The sequence below is a fragment of the Pan troglodytes genome, chromosome 9 (genome assembly GCF_028858775.2).
Source record: "Pan troglodytes isolate AG18354 chromosome 9, NHGRI_mPanTro3-v2.0_pri, whole genome shotgun sequence".
Classification (NCBI taxonomy): Eukaryota; Metazoa; Chordata; class Mammalia; order Primates; family Hominidae; genus Pan; species Pan troglodytes.
In genome coordinates this window covers 119362726-119377214 of record NC_072407.2, presented here as the reverse complement: position 1 = coordinate 119377214, position 14489 = coordinate 119362726, and the positions used below count along the sequence as shown (strand labels likewise).

The following is a 14489-nucleotide window of genomic DNA, read 5'->3' as shown; positions in this document are numbered from 1 at the left end:
CCCTGGCCCCATTTTAAGGAATTCTCCACCTTGTTTCCTATGCCTCTCCCATTGTCATCCTGTTCAAACTTCATTCTCACCCAGCCCTCCTCTCCCTCTACTGTTTTGCAGATGCAAAGAGTTTGGCAGAAATGTTGATAAGGTGGGTATCACCAAGCTGCTTCCTTTCTCCTCCCTTCTCTCCTCTGTCCTGAGGAGGACCCAGGAGCCTCGCTCTGAACTCCCAGAATAGGAGGCAGGCTTCTAAAATCCCACTGTCCTGCAGAGCCCCCTTCCCCAACCCCTTATGGCTGCTGAGCCAACACCTCCAGTCTTTCTCCCCACAGCAAGAACAATAGAAGCTTTGACACTCCTGTGAAAGGGCCACCCCAGGGCCCACGGCTACACATTGACATCCCCAGGGTCCAGCTGCTCATCGAGGACAAAGAAGGCATCAAGCAGCTGGGTGAGTGACAGGTGCCACAAGTTCCCTGTCCTGCTGGGTGTGCTTCCCCAGGCTACAACCCATGGAAGTCAAACACCAACCCTCATGGCAGTGCCCAGGGTTCTGGCAGTAGCCCCATCAACCACTCAACAACCTTAGAACTCACTGTGGCTTCTCTCAAGGGCTAATTTTCCTCCTCTGTCCAACGGAGGGAATTGCTGGCCTTTCTGTGACTCAACATTGGATAAAGTCTGGGTTGGTGGGTCATGCCTGTTATCCCAGCACTTCGGGAGGCCAAGGAGGGAGGATCACTTGAGGCCAGAAGTTCGAGACAAGCCTGGGCAACATAGTGAGATCCCATTTCTACCACAAAAAAAAAAAAATAGCCAGGCATGACACATCCTGTAGTCTCAACTACTCAGAAGGTTGAGGTAGGAGGATAGCTTGAGCCCAGGAGATTGAGGCGGCTGCAGTGAGCAATGATCACGATTAAGCCTGGGCAACAGAGTGAGACCCTGTCTCAAAAAAACAAACAAACAAATCCACAAACAAAAACACATTGGATAAAGAGAAATTCAGTCACATCCAAAAGAGCTTTAAAAAACAATTGTAAAGGACTCCTAGTAATTGTCCTTCTTTCCCCAGGAGATGACAAGGCCACCATCCCTGTGACAGATGCTGAGTTCAGCCAAGCTGTCAACCCACAGAGCTTCTGCACTGGCGTCTCCTTGCACCACCCAGCCCTCATCCAGAGCACAGGACCCCTCATCGACATGTCTGACATCCGGCCAGGAACCAGTACGCATTATCCCCAGGGAGACAGCCCTTTTCCCAACCAGGGTGGCTTGGGCATAGCATGACACAGAGGTGGTGTTTTTTTTAAAGGGAGGAGGGAGCTTAATGGAATAGAATGCAAAAATGGAAAGCACTGGAATTAGCGTCTGGAGACCTCAACTGCAGATTTACTAACTGTGACCTTGGGCGTATCACTAACTTTATCTCTCTGGGCCTGTTTCCTTACCTAGAAATTTTGAGAGTATTGGGTATTCGTGTTCTCCAAGGGTCTTTCTATCTCTAGCACCGTGTATCTGGACATAGGATAGAACACATCAAGGACTGTAGGGAATGAATGGACAGTCAGGAGGCAGCAGGAAAGGACATCACATTCTCCCCCAGGTGGAAGGAAAAGATGGGGTGGGCGGGGAGAATGCCCTCCACTGCCCCCCCCCCTTGACTCGATTGCTCTTCTCCTCTGGGGACAGCGATGTGGTTAGGAAAGGCAGCATTCCCAAGGGCGCTTCTGTGGCTGCATCTGCCTCTTCCCTTGCTCCCCCCTGCCCTTTCTGGTAAGTGCCAGCTGCCCAAGCCTGGGTGACTTTGGTTGGAGGATGCAATTTCTTGCTTCTGTCTGTGCAGATCCAGTGTCCAGGAAGAATGTGAAGTCAGCCCACAGCACCCGGAACCGGTACTCAAGCCAGTGGACCCTGACCAAGTGCCAGGCCTCCACACCTGCCCGCACCCTCACCTCCGACTGGCGCACCGTGGGCTCCCAGCATGGTGTCACGGTCACTGAGAGTGACAGCTACAGTGCCAGCCTGTCCCAGGACACAGGTGTGCCTAAGGCCCTGCTGGCATCCTGAACACCTCCCCCCAGTTCCCCATCATTCACCTTCACCTTCTATTCTTCCCAGCTTCTACCCACCAGCTCATGGGGCCCAAGGCACAAGTCAGTTTCATGTCTAGTTGGTCACTGACCCACTGTGCAGCTGGGACAAAAACACTTGACCTCACTGAGCTCTACTTAGTCAGGGAGTTAATTTTGCTTTCCCAAAAACTGTCAGAGAAAATGGTACACATGATGTTCATTGGAGAAAGGGCTGAATGTTCCAGGGGATGGTTGCTTATTTCCAAGAATGAAAGATGTTCTGCCCTTCATGAGCCAAAGATCCTACTTCTACCACCACTGCCACCTTCACGGGATCTTCTCAGCCTGGTGCCCTCCATGGCCAGACTTACAGATGGCTGCTGGGGTTACGGGCAGGGGAAGTGCTCAGTCAGTCTCACTTATACCCTTCTCCCCGTAACCCACCCCTTTCCTCTTAACTCCCCAGACAAAGGAAGGAACAGCATGGTGTCCACTGAGAGTGCCTCTTCCACCTACGAGGAGCTGGCCCGGGCCTATGAGCATGCCAAGCTGGAGGAGCAGCTGCAGCACGCCAAGTTTGAGATCACCGAGTGCTTCATCTCTGACAGTTCCTCTGACCAGATGACCACAGGCACCAACGAGAACGCCGACAGCATGACATCCATGAGCACACCCTCAGAGCCTGGCATCTGCCGCTTTACCGCCTCACCACCCAAGCCCCAGGATGCGGACCGGGGCAAAAATGTGGCTGTGCCCATCCCTCACCGGGCCAACAAGAGTGAGTGCTCAGACCACCTCCCAGGCAGTGCCCCCCCGCCCCCTGGCCCCAGCCCCATGAGCCCTGGCTCGATCTAGTTCTGCCAGCACCAGGATCACGCCAGCCCAGCTTGGCTCCTTGGCAGTGCAGGGTGGTACCAACAGCAAGGACTTAGGAGCAGGCAGATCGGGGCCCACATCCTGGCTTAACCTCTTCCTATGTCTGTGGCCTTGGGCAAGTCATTTAACCTCTGTGGCCTTAAGTTTCTCATTTGTAAAATGCCAACGATAGTATCTACTTTGCATTGTCATAATGGGCATTAGAAATGATATACATCCCCAGCGTGTTGTAAGGCCTCATTCATTCGGTAGTGAGCATCCCCTTAATCTGAAGCTGTGCCAGGATGGAAACAGATCCCTTCAGGGTCAGCTGCCCAAGGGCCTCTGGTCTCAATGCTGTTTGAATTTAATCCAGACCCAAACAAACAATCCTGGCAGCTCCACCCACCATGGTCATACCTCTCGGTAGGCAGTGACCTGGCCTGGCTGGGAACCATCTGACCCCAGGGGCCTGGCTGGAGCATATGCCCTTAGAGGCTGGCAGGGCAGGGCTAGGATCACCAGGGGGAGTCTATCAGCAGATGCTGGGGTCACAGCGTGCAAAGCCCAGACTATCAAACAATGCAGTCTGGCCTGCTTAGCACTGGCTATGCTAATTGAGGCAGGGGGCGGGGCTCTCTGGGTCATGGAAAAAAGAGCCTGGAACAATGGAAAGACTGTGGAGACTGTGACCCTGAATGACACCCCCACCCCTTTTAGCTGTGCAAATTTAGGCAAATGATTTAATCTCTGAACCTCAGTTTCCTCACTTGTAAAGTGCAGACAGGTATTAACCAATCCTAGGGGCTGTCGTGAGGATTCAATAAGAAAATCTAAGGAAAATGCCTGGCCCAGCTCCCCGGGGGAAGAGGCCCATTTGCAGGCAGGGTGCCCATGGAGCACAGGGGGGTCAGGCAGTGGAGGTCTTAGAAGCAAGTCACATGGAGGCAGTTTAAGAAATAAGGAACTAGGTTAGGCGCGGCGGCTCATGCCTGTAATCCCAGCACTTTGGGAGGCCAAGGCAGGCGGATCACCTGAGGTCAGGAGTTCCAGACCAGCCTGGCCAACATGGCAAAACCCCATCTCTACTAAAAAAAATACAGAAATTAGCTGGGCATGGTGGCACGTGCCTGTAATCCCAGCTACTCGGGAAGCGGAGGTTGCAGTGAGCCGAGATCATGCCACTGCACTCCAGCCTGGATGACAGAGCAAGACTCCGTCTCAAAAAAAAAGAAATTAGGAACTTTCCACCTGGAGAAGAGGGGACCAAGGGGGAGGAGAGGGGACATGTAGCTGACTTCAAACATCTGGAAGGCTGCCATGGGAAAGAGGGGGACGCCTTACTCTGTGAGACCTCAGAGAACAGAACCAGGCTCCATGGTGGGGAGGCGACAGGGAATGATATTCCTTTCCGCCTCAGGGTAAAGAAAAGCTTTCCACCAGCCAGAGCCATTAGGACATCCTCGTCCTTAGCAGTAGTGAGCTCTCCACTACCGGAAGCTGACCAGCCTCTAGTGACCACTGAACAACAAGCATCCATGTACTGGGCAGCTGTTATCTGCACCGGCCACTGTAGCAAAGCACTTTACCTCCCTCACCTCATTCGCTCCTCACAATAATCCTGTGGGGAAGTAAGATCATCCCCATTTCACAGATAAGGAAACGAAGGCTCAGAAGGGCCAAGTACCCGACCTTTCCGCTACTCTTTATTGCCCCCCAGTGGAGGGGCCCCTATGCCAAATCAGAGAGAAGACTGGGGGCAGGGGATGGGGTGGGGGCTGAACGAGCTGCTTCCAGAGGGCTATGACTCTCTGTAACATCCTCTGCCTCTGTGCTTCCAGGTGACTACTGCAACCTGCCCCTGTATGCCAAGTCAGAGGCCTTCTTTCGAAAGGCAGATGGACGTGAGCCCTGCCCCGTGGTCCCACCCCGTGAGGCCTCCATCCGGAACCTGGCTCGAACCTACCACACCCAGGCTCGCCACCTGACCCTGGACCCTGCCAGCAAGCCCTTGGGCCTTCCCCACCCAGGGGCCCCCGCTGCCGCCTCCACAGCCACCTTACCTCAGAGGACTCTGGCCATGCCAGCCCCCCCAGCCGGCACAGCCCCCCCAGCCCCCGGCCCCACCCCTGCTGAGCCCCCCACCGCCCCCAGCGCTGCCCCTCCTGCCCCCAGCACCGAGCCTCCACGAGCCGGGGGCCCACACACCAAAATGGGGGGCTCCAGGGACTCGCTTCTCGAGATGAGCACGTCGGGGGTAGGGAGGTCTCAGAAGCAGGGGGCCGGGGCCTACTCCAAATCCTACACCCTGGTGTAGGGCCGGCAGGAAGAGCAGCCACGCCCGGACCGCGCCACGCCGCAGCCCCACACGCCAGCTCGGCTGTTTTTCTGCATTATTTATATTCAACTGACAGACAAAAACCAACCAACGACAAAACAAAAACCCCCAATCATGAACGCCTGTACATAGAACTCTTTTGTACAAATGAAACTATTTTCTTCTTCTCCATGAAGCCAGGGCACAAAGAATTTGACAGTACAAGTCAAATCCCCCACCCCACAAAATATGTGTGGAGATATATATACATATATAGACAGATAGGAACGCGTCCACGAGCTATATATCTATATATTTCTCTCACCCTATTTTGAGACAGAGGCACAAAGACTCAGCAATTTTTTTCCCTCCTCCTCACCTTCCCCCCAGTCTAGGTGGTTTTGACAAAGACCAAAATCCCAACTCAGAGACACTGCATGCGATTTTACTGTTCCAAGAAAACCAGGAGTTGCTTCAATTTGCAGATGCTTATGTGTTAATACCTTTTTCTATGAAAAAAGACCCAGCGCCGTGTGCAATAAAGGTTATGTTTCTATGTGGTGGCTTTTTTCCCATCTGGCGAAGGCCAGCGGGGAGGGAGGAGAGACCCCGATCCCAGGCCGTCTGTCTCTCATAAAGAGATTTTGTGAGAAGCCTGGGCTTTGGCTCAGTGCTCTAAGACTTTTAAAGGCTTGCAATTAGCCAAGGTGCCTCCTCTTCTGTTCTCAGAGCTGTGCTGGGCCCGCAAGGGGAACTAGGTCGGTGGCTTCGTGCAAACTCCTAAACCCCTCTGACCCACAGTGTCCCTACCTGTAAAGGAGGGAAGTTTGTAGCAGATGGAATGAGGCAACCTTGGCTCACCAAGCGCTGGGGAGCCTGGGATAGGGGAGGGGTTGCCTACTGGCTTCTTTCCTCCAAGAGAGTGCAGGGTAGCCAGGGGGCCAGGACTATACAAGACCAATAGCCCACAGTTGTGGAAGAGGTGCCTATTGGGAGCGGGGAAGAAGAGATTATCTATAGCTGGGGCACCAGGCCAAGGCCTAAAGTTCTGGGCTGACTCTTAGGACCAGATGAGGTCAGAGGGAGAAGAAGAGAAGTCGTCGGAGGTGAGAGGAGTGAGAGAAGCTCATGAAGGAGAGGGAATGAAGCTCAGCCAAAGAGAACCAGGTCAGCACATCAGGTACCTCACCTGGCTTCCAAGGAGTCAGCCAAGTGGAAGAAAAGGCGTCCACACGGAGGAGCAGGCAAGGTGCCGTGGGTGTCCAGAGGCCTGGTTTCTGATGAGAGGGTCCAGAGGGCACCACAGGAGGTGACAGGTGAGATGGACCTCCAGGGACTTGAAGGTTTGGAGAGGCAGAAGCAGGTGACTGGCCCCTGGGTGAAAAGGAAGTGCACCTAAGAAGTGCACAGGGGGCTCTTGAGCACTGCAATTGAGGCTGAGCTGTGGATCAGGAGCCTGGAAGGAAGGTGAGTCTGGGACCCCCCGCTCCCTAGCAGCTGAGAGGAGGAACTGGGAAGGGCTGGAGAGGGAGGGAGGAGTTTGTGCATGCAGGCAGCTGATACCTATCAGCCTGGGCCCCGGTGAGGCCGCACCTGGGATGCATGACCTTTCATAGAAGCATCTTCCGAATAGCAACTCATCCCACAAATTATCTCTGAGCACCTAGAGTGTGTGGGATGCAGAGGAGTCCCTCGCATGAATAACTAGATTCCCGGGTCGGCACGGTGAGAGGGGAGGGGCAGAGATTCCGTACGCCTCGGTATTCCTAGGCTCATGAAGAAATGCTCATCTCAGCCCCCACACCCAGGACCCAGCCAAGAGAAGCAGCTAACGGCATCAGTCGAAAACCAAAGCTCTGCATTCCAGACACCTGGTGACAGCCCAGCTTCGTTCCATCTGTGGGAGGACGGAACGCCTCCCAAGGACGCGCACGCCATCTGCAGGTCGCCTCCAGAACTGCAGGCACAACGATCAAACCTGAGCGGTCCGCATAGAAGACCCCCAACCCCATCTCCCCTGCACACCAGATATTGGGCAAACAAACACGAATCAGAGCCACCTCCAACCAGCAAGAGGGAATGAAAAACTCCTCAGAGGCTAGAGGCGCAGAAGATAGAACCAGCCTAAGGGCTCCGAAGGGGAACGCTGTCATGAAAATACATTACGGATCCCGATACTACGTGCCAGGTGCTGCTTGTAACCTCATTGCAGACTTGGGAGAAAGGTATCACGATTACCACGTGACAGGTGAGAAGGTCAGAGGAGCTAGAAGAGATGGGAATGAGATTTAAACTCATGAGCGTCCAATTCCTTAACTACTGAGCCATACTACCCGCTGTTCCACTGTTCAAAGATTAGAGTTTCAGTTCTTCCCCCAGGATGTTGCCAGGGGAAGAGTCCGCCAGGTCCAGGGAGCAAGCTGGACGCATGGGCAGAAAAACAGTTGAGGCAGGTGACCCAATATGCAGCACAGGATGGATCAAGGGCTCCAAAGTACTTTACCCTGGTGAGGGGCGGTGGTAGAAAAGGTGGAATTCAGCTCTGGGGAGCTGTTGGAGGTCTGGGACCTGAGGTGGACTCTAGGATGAGAAGGATTTGGAAAGGTAACAGAAAAGTAAGATGTGGGCCAGTTTAGCTTGTATTCCACTGGGCTAGGCCCCTTATTATAAAGCACAAAGTCTAGAAATTCAGGCATACTTGAGCAAAATCCACACGATTTTATTTGCTAATAATCTCTAACTTCAGTAAGCTTTGCAGGGTTGTTTGAGACAGCATCTCACTCTGTCACCCAGGCTGGAGTGCAATGGTGTGATCACGGCTCACTGCAGCCTCGAACTTTCTGGCTCAAGTGATCTTCCTGTCTCAGCCCCTCGAGTAGCAGGGACTACAGGCACATGCCACCATGCTCGGCTAATTTTTGTACTTTTTTTTTTTTCTGTAGAGACAGGGTTTCACCATGTTGCCCAGGCTGGTCTCGAACTCCTGGACTCAAGCAACCCTCCCACCTCAGCCTCCCAAAGTGCTGGGATTACAGGTGTGAGCCACTGCGCCAGGCCCTTAATATGTTTGTTAGCTAAACCACAAGCCTGCCTGTTTGATCCACACCCAGAAGCTAATTCACAAATCAGTGGCACTCCTGCTCCTCATTCATCCCCAGCTCATCCTCATTGAACTCTATGTATCTGGAGCAGTCATCTTACACATTCACTTGCTCCTTTCCAAAACTCCACTTTGTCTACCATGGATAAGACGACCATCTGCCCTTGAGAGCCTTGATACTCTACATGTGGGTCACAGGCCAGTGGCACCAGCACCACCGTCACCTAGGAGCTTGTTGCAAATGCAAAAAAAATACCAGGCCTCACCCCAGAACCACTGAATCAGACTCTGCACTTCAGCAAAATCCCCAGGGGACCCATATGCACATCAACGTTTGAGAAACCCTCCTCTAGAAGACCTTCAGAGAGATTACCCCTTGTTCCCCCATTCTACCAACAACCAGAGCTAGACTAGTGGGTCTCAAACGTAGATGCACATCAGATTCACCTGAGGAGCTCGTTAAACAATACAGAAGCCCAGCTCTCACCAATCCTAACAGAATAGGAATTTGTTGGTATGCGGCCTAGGTTTTTTTTTTTTTTTGAGACAGGGACTTGCCCTGTAGCCCAGGCTGGAGTGCAGTGATGCTATCATGGCTCACTGCAGCCTCAATCTCCCCGACTCAGGTGATCCTCCTTCCTCAGCCTCTCGAGTAACTGGGACTATAGGCACTTGCCACCACACCTGGCTAGTTTTTGTATTTTTAGTAGAGAGGGGGTTTCACCATGTTGCCTAGGCTGGTATTGAACTCCTGAGCTTAAGCAATCGCCCACCTCGGCCTCCCAAAGTGCTAGGATTACAGGCATGAGCCACTGCACCTGACCAACATTTCTATTTTTATGGTGGTAAAAGATACATAAAATTCGCCATTTTAACCATTTTAAAATGTACAATTCAGCAGCATTAAGTATATTCACCTTGTTGTAAATCACTATCCATTTCCAGAACTTTCTCATCATTCCAAAAAGAAACTTTGTACCCATTAATCAATAACTCCCCATCTTCCTCTCTCTCAGCACCTGGCAACCACCATTCTACTTTCTGTCTGTATGAACCTGCCTATTCTGGGTACCTTGTATAAGTGGAATCATACAATATGTGTCCTTTTGGTTCTGGCTTATTTCACTTAGCATCATGTCTTCAAGCTGCATCCATGTTGCAGCATGTGTCAGAATTCCACTCCTGTTTGAGGATATTCCATTATTTACGACATGTTGCTTCTCCATTCATCTCCTCTCCTGGTGGACACGTGGGTTGCTTCTGCCTCTCAGCTATTGTGAATAATGCTGCTATGAACACAGGTGTACAAGGATCTGTTTGAGCCCCTCTTTTCAATTCTTTTGGGAATATAGCCAGGACTGGAACTGCTGAATCACATGCTCATTCTATGTCTTACTTTTTGAGGAACGAACAAACTGTTTTCCCCCAGGCATCTGTATTTTTTTTTTGGTTTTTTTGTTTTTGAGACAGAGTCTCAATCTGTAGCCCAGGCTGGAGTGCAGTGGCACCATCTCGGCTCACTGCAACCTCCACCTCCCAGGTTCAAGCAATTATCCTGCCTCAGCCTCCTGAGTAGCTGGGATTACAGGCATGCGCCACCACACCCAGCTAATTTTTGTATCTTTGGTAGAGACAGGGTTTCACCATGTTGGCCAGGCTGATCTTGAACTCCTGACCTTGTGGCATCTGTATTTTTAACAAGCGAAATGATACCCAAGTATTTGTTCATTCGCCAAATACCCAGAAGCACTTCCAATGATCTGGCACTGAGCTGGGCACTGGAGATGCAAAGGCCCTGTGGGTCTCTTCCTGCGCTCAAAGGCTCACTCCCCGGAGTGTGCGCAAACTGGCGGAGGCGGAAGGAGGGAAGCCTGGGTCAGGGAACAGCAGGGAGGGTTAGCTGTCTGCCAAAGCCTCATGATCCTCCACAGTGCACAGTTGTTGCGGGGAAGTCGCTACGCATCCCGTGACTACAGTTCCAGGCCCCCGATTCTCAGAGAAGGCAATGAGACTGAGCTTTGACCAGCGGAATGTGGCATAAGTGATACACACTACTTTCAGGTCCAGCTCATAAAAACTTCCCTGGCCACCCTCTGCTCTCTCCAACTGTAAGTCAATGCCCAAGGTGAACTTGGAAGCCACTTATTGAAGATGGCAGGTCCTCTATCACCCTGGCTTATACATCTATGTAGAGCCCAGGCCCCTCTATCCCCTTCAATGCCAAATGGACTTTATGTGAGCAAGAAATAAACTTGCAGTAAGCACCGATACTTTGGAGTTTATTTTACAACAATTAGCATCGTCTTAATTTATGCAGGAGATGAAGGGGAACTTGGCTCCCCATAGAAATTCTCCCTTGATAGATCAGGCCCAGGGCATCCTCCCCTGCACCGCCTGCCATACCATGTCACCCACCATACCATGTCACCTCCTCTTACCCTACATATTGGATTCCTATACAGGTAAAGGGTGGGAAAGGCAAAGGGAGCCGCTGGTGAGCTTAGAGAGGAGGAGGGCATCTGTGTGTCTGTAGGAGAGAAGGGTGGGAGAACCAGGCTGAGCAGGAACCCTGAGTCAGGGCTCTGTCCTTCCTCCCAGAATCCATGTCCTCTTCTGAGCAATGACAACAATACTCTAGGCCGAAGGAGGAATAGATGCCAGCTGGATTACCCTGGAGGTGATCCATACTTGGTTTTAGTGTCTCTAAGAATCACACAATCTCAGGAATCAAAGAGACCTTCAACGCCACCTAGTCCACGCTTCCACCCAAATTGGGAATTTCATCTGCAATCAGCAAGAGTGGTCTGGCCTTCCCGTGCACACCTCCTGATGGAGAACTCATCACTTCCCCAGCCAGCACATCTCACCTGTGACAGCTCTACCAGCAAAACCTCCCTCACACTAAGCTTGGGTGGCCCCTCCAACTTCTACTCACAAGGCTCGGTACTGCCACTCCTGGGGGCACCACAAAACAAGTCTCATCCCTTCCCAACTCAGAAGCCCTCCACAGATGGTATTTGAACATCGTCCTCAGCAGACAGGCTCCCCAAGGGCAGAGAAGGGTTCCACTGTCTCTTCCAGAGAAGGGACAGTGCCTGACTTAACAGGAGCACAACATATGTTAGACATAGATGAACAAAGGGTAAACAGTGGGAGAAACGGGCAAGGAGTAGACCAGTGAAGGCCGAGATCTCCTGAAACATTGGTTCTCTCCGCATAGTGTCCCCAAGTTACAAGAAAACAACACAACAGAATACCATCATGCCTGCTGCCGTTTGCTGAGAGTCTACTTGAGTCAAGCACCCTGATAACCACTTAGCACGGATACTCTCCTAGTTTTACCACTACCCTGTAAAAAAGAGTAACTCCTATGAGCACAAAACCCAGGTGGTGGTGTCTCAGGGCCGTAGTGCCAGTCAAAGAACCTCAATCCACTCAGCCACCAAAACGAAAGTTTTAAATAACTCAAGTTATCTGCTTTTGTTTTTGTGATCCTGAAGGGGTCCGAAGAGCAGATGTGACACCCGCTGACACCCTACGGAGCCTGTGCCTCCCACATCCCCCCACACACTGCCTGCTCTTCTCCAGCCCTGCTCAGCTCCGCCCTCCTCTCCTCTGGGGAATGTTCTCTCCATTCATTTCCCCCCATTTTCCATTAGGAAACAGCAACAGTTGGGCATAGGGGAGGCAGAGGAGGTGGGAGAAACCGCAGGCAAGGCAGGCCTCCTCTTTGGTGATTCGTGGGAAGGATCTATGGATGGGAAATTAATGTGTTTGTAATTTCTGCCCTGAAGATGTGTGATCTCCATTTTATTGGCTAAGAAAGAAGTCAAAGAGGTCAGGTGACTTGTACAAGGCCACTCAGCCGGCAAGAGGCATCAGCCAGGGTTTGAATTCCAAAGCCAGTGCTCACCAAACCACTTCGGATCCTTTCCAGAAAGCCAGGCGGCCCCTGGAAGGCGCCATGTGTAGAGCTCCTACTATGTGGCAGGCACTGCGATGGAAACGCAGGGGCTGCGGAGTCAATCCTGCTGCTCCCTTGCCAGCTCTGTGACCCCGGGAAAGCACCTTCGCCCTCATGGGCCTCAATTTCCTCTTCTATGAAATGCGAGAATAACTCCCATGCTGCCAGGTTGATAAGACTGAAAGGAAATAATGAGGTTAAAAAGCTTTTAACTATGAAATGGGGATTAGACAAGATACAAACCAGCAGACCAGAGGGTCAGATTCCAGGGAAGCCAGGATTTGCCTCATCTGCCCAGGTTTTGTTGTTGCTATTGTTGTTTCTTCTTTTCTTTCTTTCTTTTTTTTTTTTTTTTTTTTTTTGAGTCAGGGTTCTGCTGTCTCCCAGGCTGGAGTACAGTGGCGCAATCATGGTGCGCTCAACCTGGAATTCCCAGCCTCAAGCAATCCTCCCACCTCAGCCTCCCGAGTTGCTGGGACTACAGGCGAGGAACACCATGCCCAGCTTTTGTTTGTTTGTTTTCCTGCCCAGATTTGTGTCCAGGGAAGCAGGTGGGATATGAAGGTCCCTTGCTGCCCTAGAGAACCTACTGAAGCTCATCAAGAGGATTCACAGCCTGTGCAGAAAGGGAAGCTCTGAAGGCCTCTGATGTCTTCAAATTCACTGTCATCAGTCCCAACCAGGAGCTAGCACTGGGCCCCCAACTCCTGGGAGTCACCAGAAAGTGTGGACGACGCAGTAAAATGTCACCCCATCCATGCTGGGCCAATGCCTCACCTCCCCCAGGAGGCATCACCCGGATGGTGAGCTCTGCCCTAAGACGTCCTGCCTCTGTGGGTGCCATTCTTTCTCTCTTGAGCTCCACCCTTCCTGGGCCCAGAGGAGGTGGATGGCACCATTCCAGGCATGGCCCTGCGTGTCCCCAGCTGAGCCCCGCCAGGGCCTTTGTGACAAGTGGCATCTCCAGTACGTGCTGACTGGACATATCCGGGCTCAGCACCCGGGCAGCCACCATCAGCCACCACTGCGGTCAGCCGCCTCAGACCAACGCCCCGCATGAAACCAGGCCCCCAGCCACCGTGGGGCTCTGTCGGCAACACCAAGGGAGAGGGGACTCGGCAGGTCCCGCAAGCTTAGACTACAAGTCTCCCATCCCCACCCTCCCCCAGGCATTTCTACAGTGTCTGACTCTGCCTGACACCCTGGGTCCTGCCCACCTCAGCCTCCTTCTTCCCCAGGAGGCACAGGTCCCACGCCTGCCAGGCTCTGACACCCCTCCATGGGGATTCAGAGACTAGAGGAGTGCACGGTGGATTTTGGGGCACCAGGGGTGTCACCGCAGCCCAGCCCAGACTCCAAGGAACCGCCTGGGTCAGATCGCCCTCGAGCCAAGCAGGGATTCCTTTTAGGAGGTAGGGCCGTTGTAGGGCTTCAGGGTGTCCCTGGGCAGAGCTTAAGAAAAGGGTAGGGTCCGCAATGCCAGGGAGTGGGAGGGAATTCATCACGGGCCTTGGGTGCAGGAATACCTACTGCTTAGGGAGGTCTACTGTGTGCTTGGCACTTCTCAGGCGCTGGGGGCATGGGGTGAGGAGAACAGGCAGCCCAGCAGATGTTCCAGGGTGCATGGAATGAGCTCATTCTCAGATGAAGACACCGACGCTGAGTCGCTGGACAGTCACTTGTCCAGAGCACAGAGGTGGTCAATGGCAGAGCCACAGGTCTGTCTGACTGCTCCCAGGAGGAGGTTTCTGAGGAGGGGAGCACTCAGGCACTGCCCTTACCATCTTCTCTTTGTAGCTACAACAGAGTGGATGCTGTTGTGGCCCCAGGGCCTGACAACTTTCTCCGAGAGGAAATGGGGCTGAGGATGAGACAACAGCTATTTATTTGAAGGCACCACCGCTGTCTTGCCTTTAGTCAGACTCTGCCGGCCTCTGAAGCCGAAGAGAGCACGTAGGAGGAGGAGAAAGGGTAGGTAGAGCAGAAGGCCTTCCCTGGGGAGACCTTCCCTCTTCACATGAAGAAAGAGGCTGCCCCGGACCTCCTTCTCAGCCCCCAACCTCGCCCTCCAATCCCTGTGCCAGGAGGGAGGGCGCATACTCATGAGGGTGTGCACTGTCCACACAAGTGCCTACGTGAACAACTGCACTACAGGCCATTGGTTTGCACTCTCATTCTGCAACC

General features: G+C 52.7%; 2 protein-coding genes across 2 annotated transcripts in view; one reads left to right on the top strand and one right to left on the bottom strand.

Annotated features, from left to right (window-relative positions):
* DSCAML1 (DS cell adhesion molecule like 1) overlaps positions 1 to 5797 on the top strand; it is a 388366-nt gene extending 382569 nt beyond the window's left edge. The window contains exons 28-33 of the mRNA XM_001158737.6: positions 112 to 142; positions 327 to 445; positions 1070 to 1222; positions 1841 to 2035; positions 2536 to 2847; positions 4766 to 5797. Coding sequence (XP_001158737.5) covers positions 112 to 142; positions 327 to 445; positions 1070 to 1222; positions 1841 to 2035; positions 2536 to 2847; positions 4766 to 5241 — 1286 coding nt within the window. The 3' untranslated portion in view covers positions 5242 to 5797. The remainder of the gene's footprint in view (positions 1 to 111; positions 143 to 326; positions 446 to 1069; positions 1223 to 1840; positions 2036 to 2535; positions 2848 to 4765) is intronic.
* The window catches only part of CEP164 (centrosomal protein 164), a 128789-nt gene that overhangs the window by 22764 nt on the left and 91536 nt on the right, over positions 1 to 14489 (bottom strand). The gene's annotated exons all lie outside the window — the stretch shown is intronic.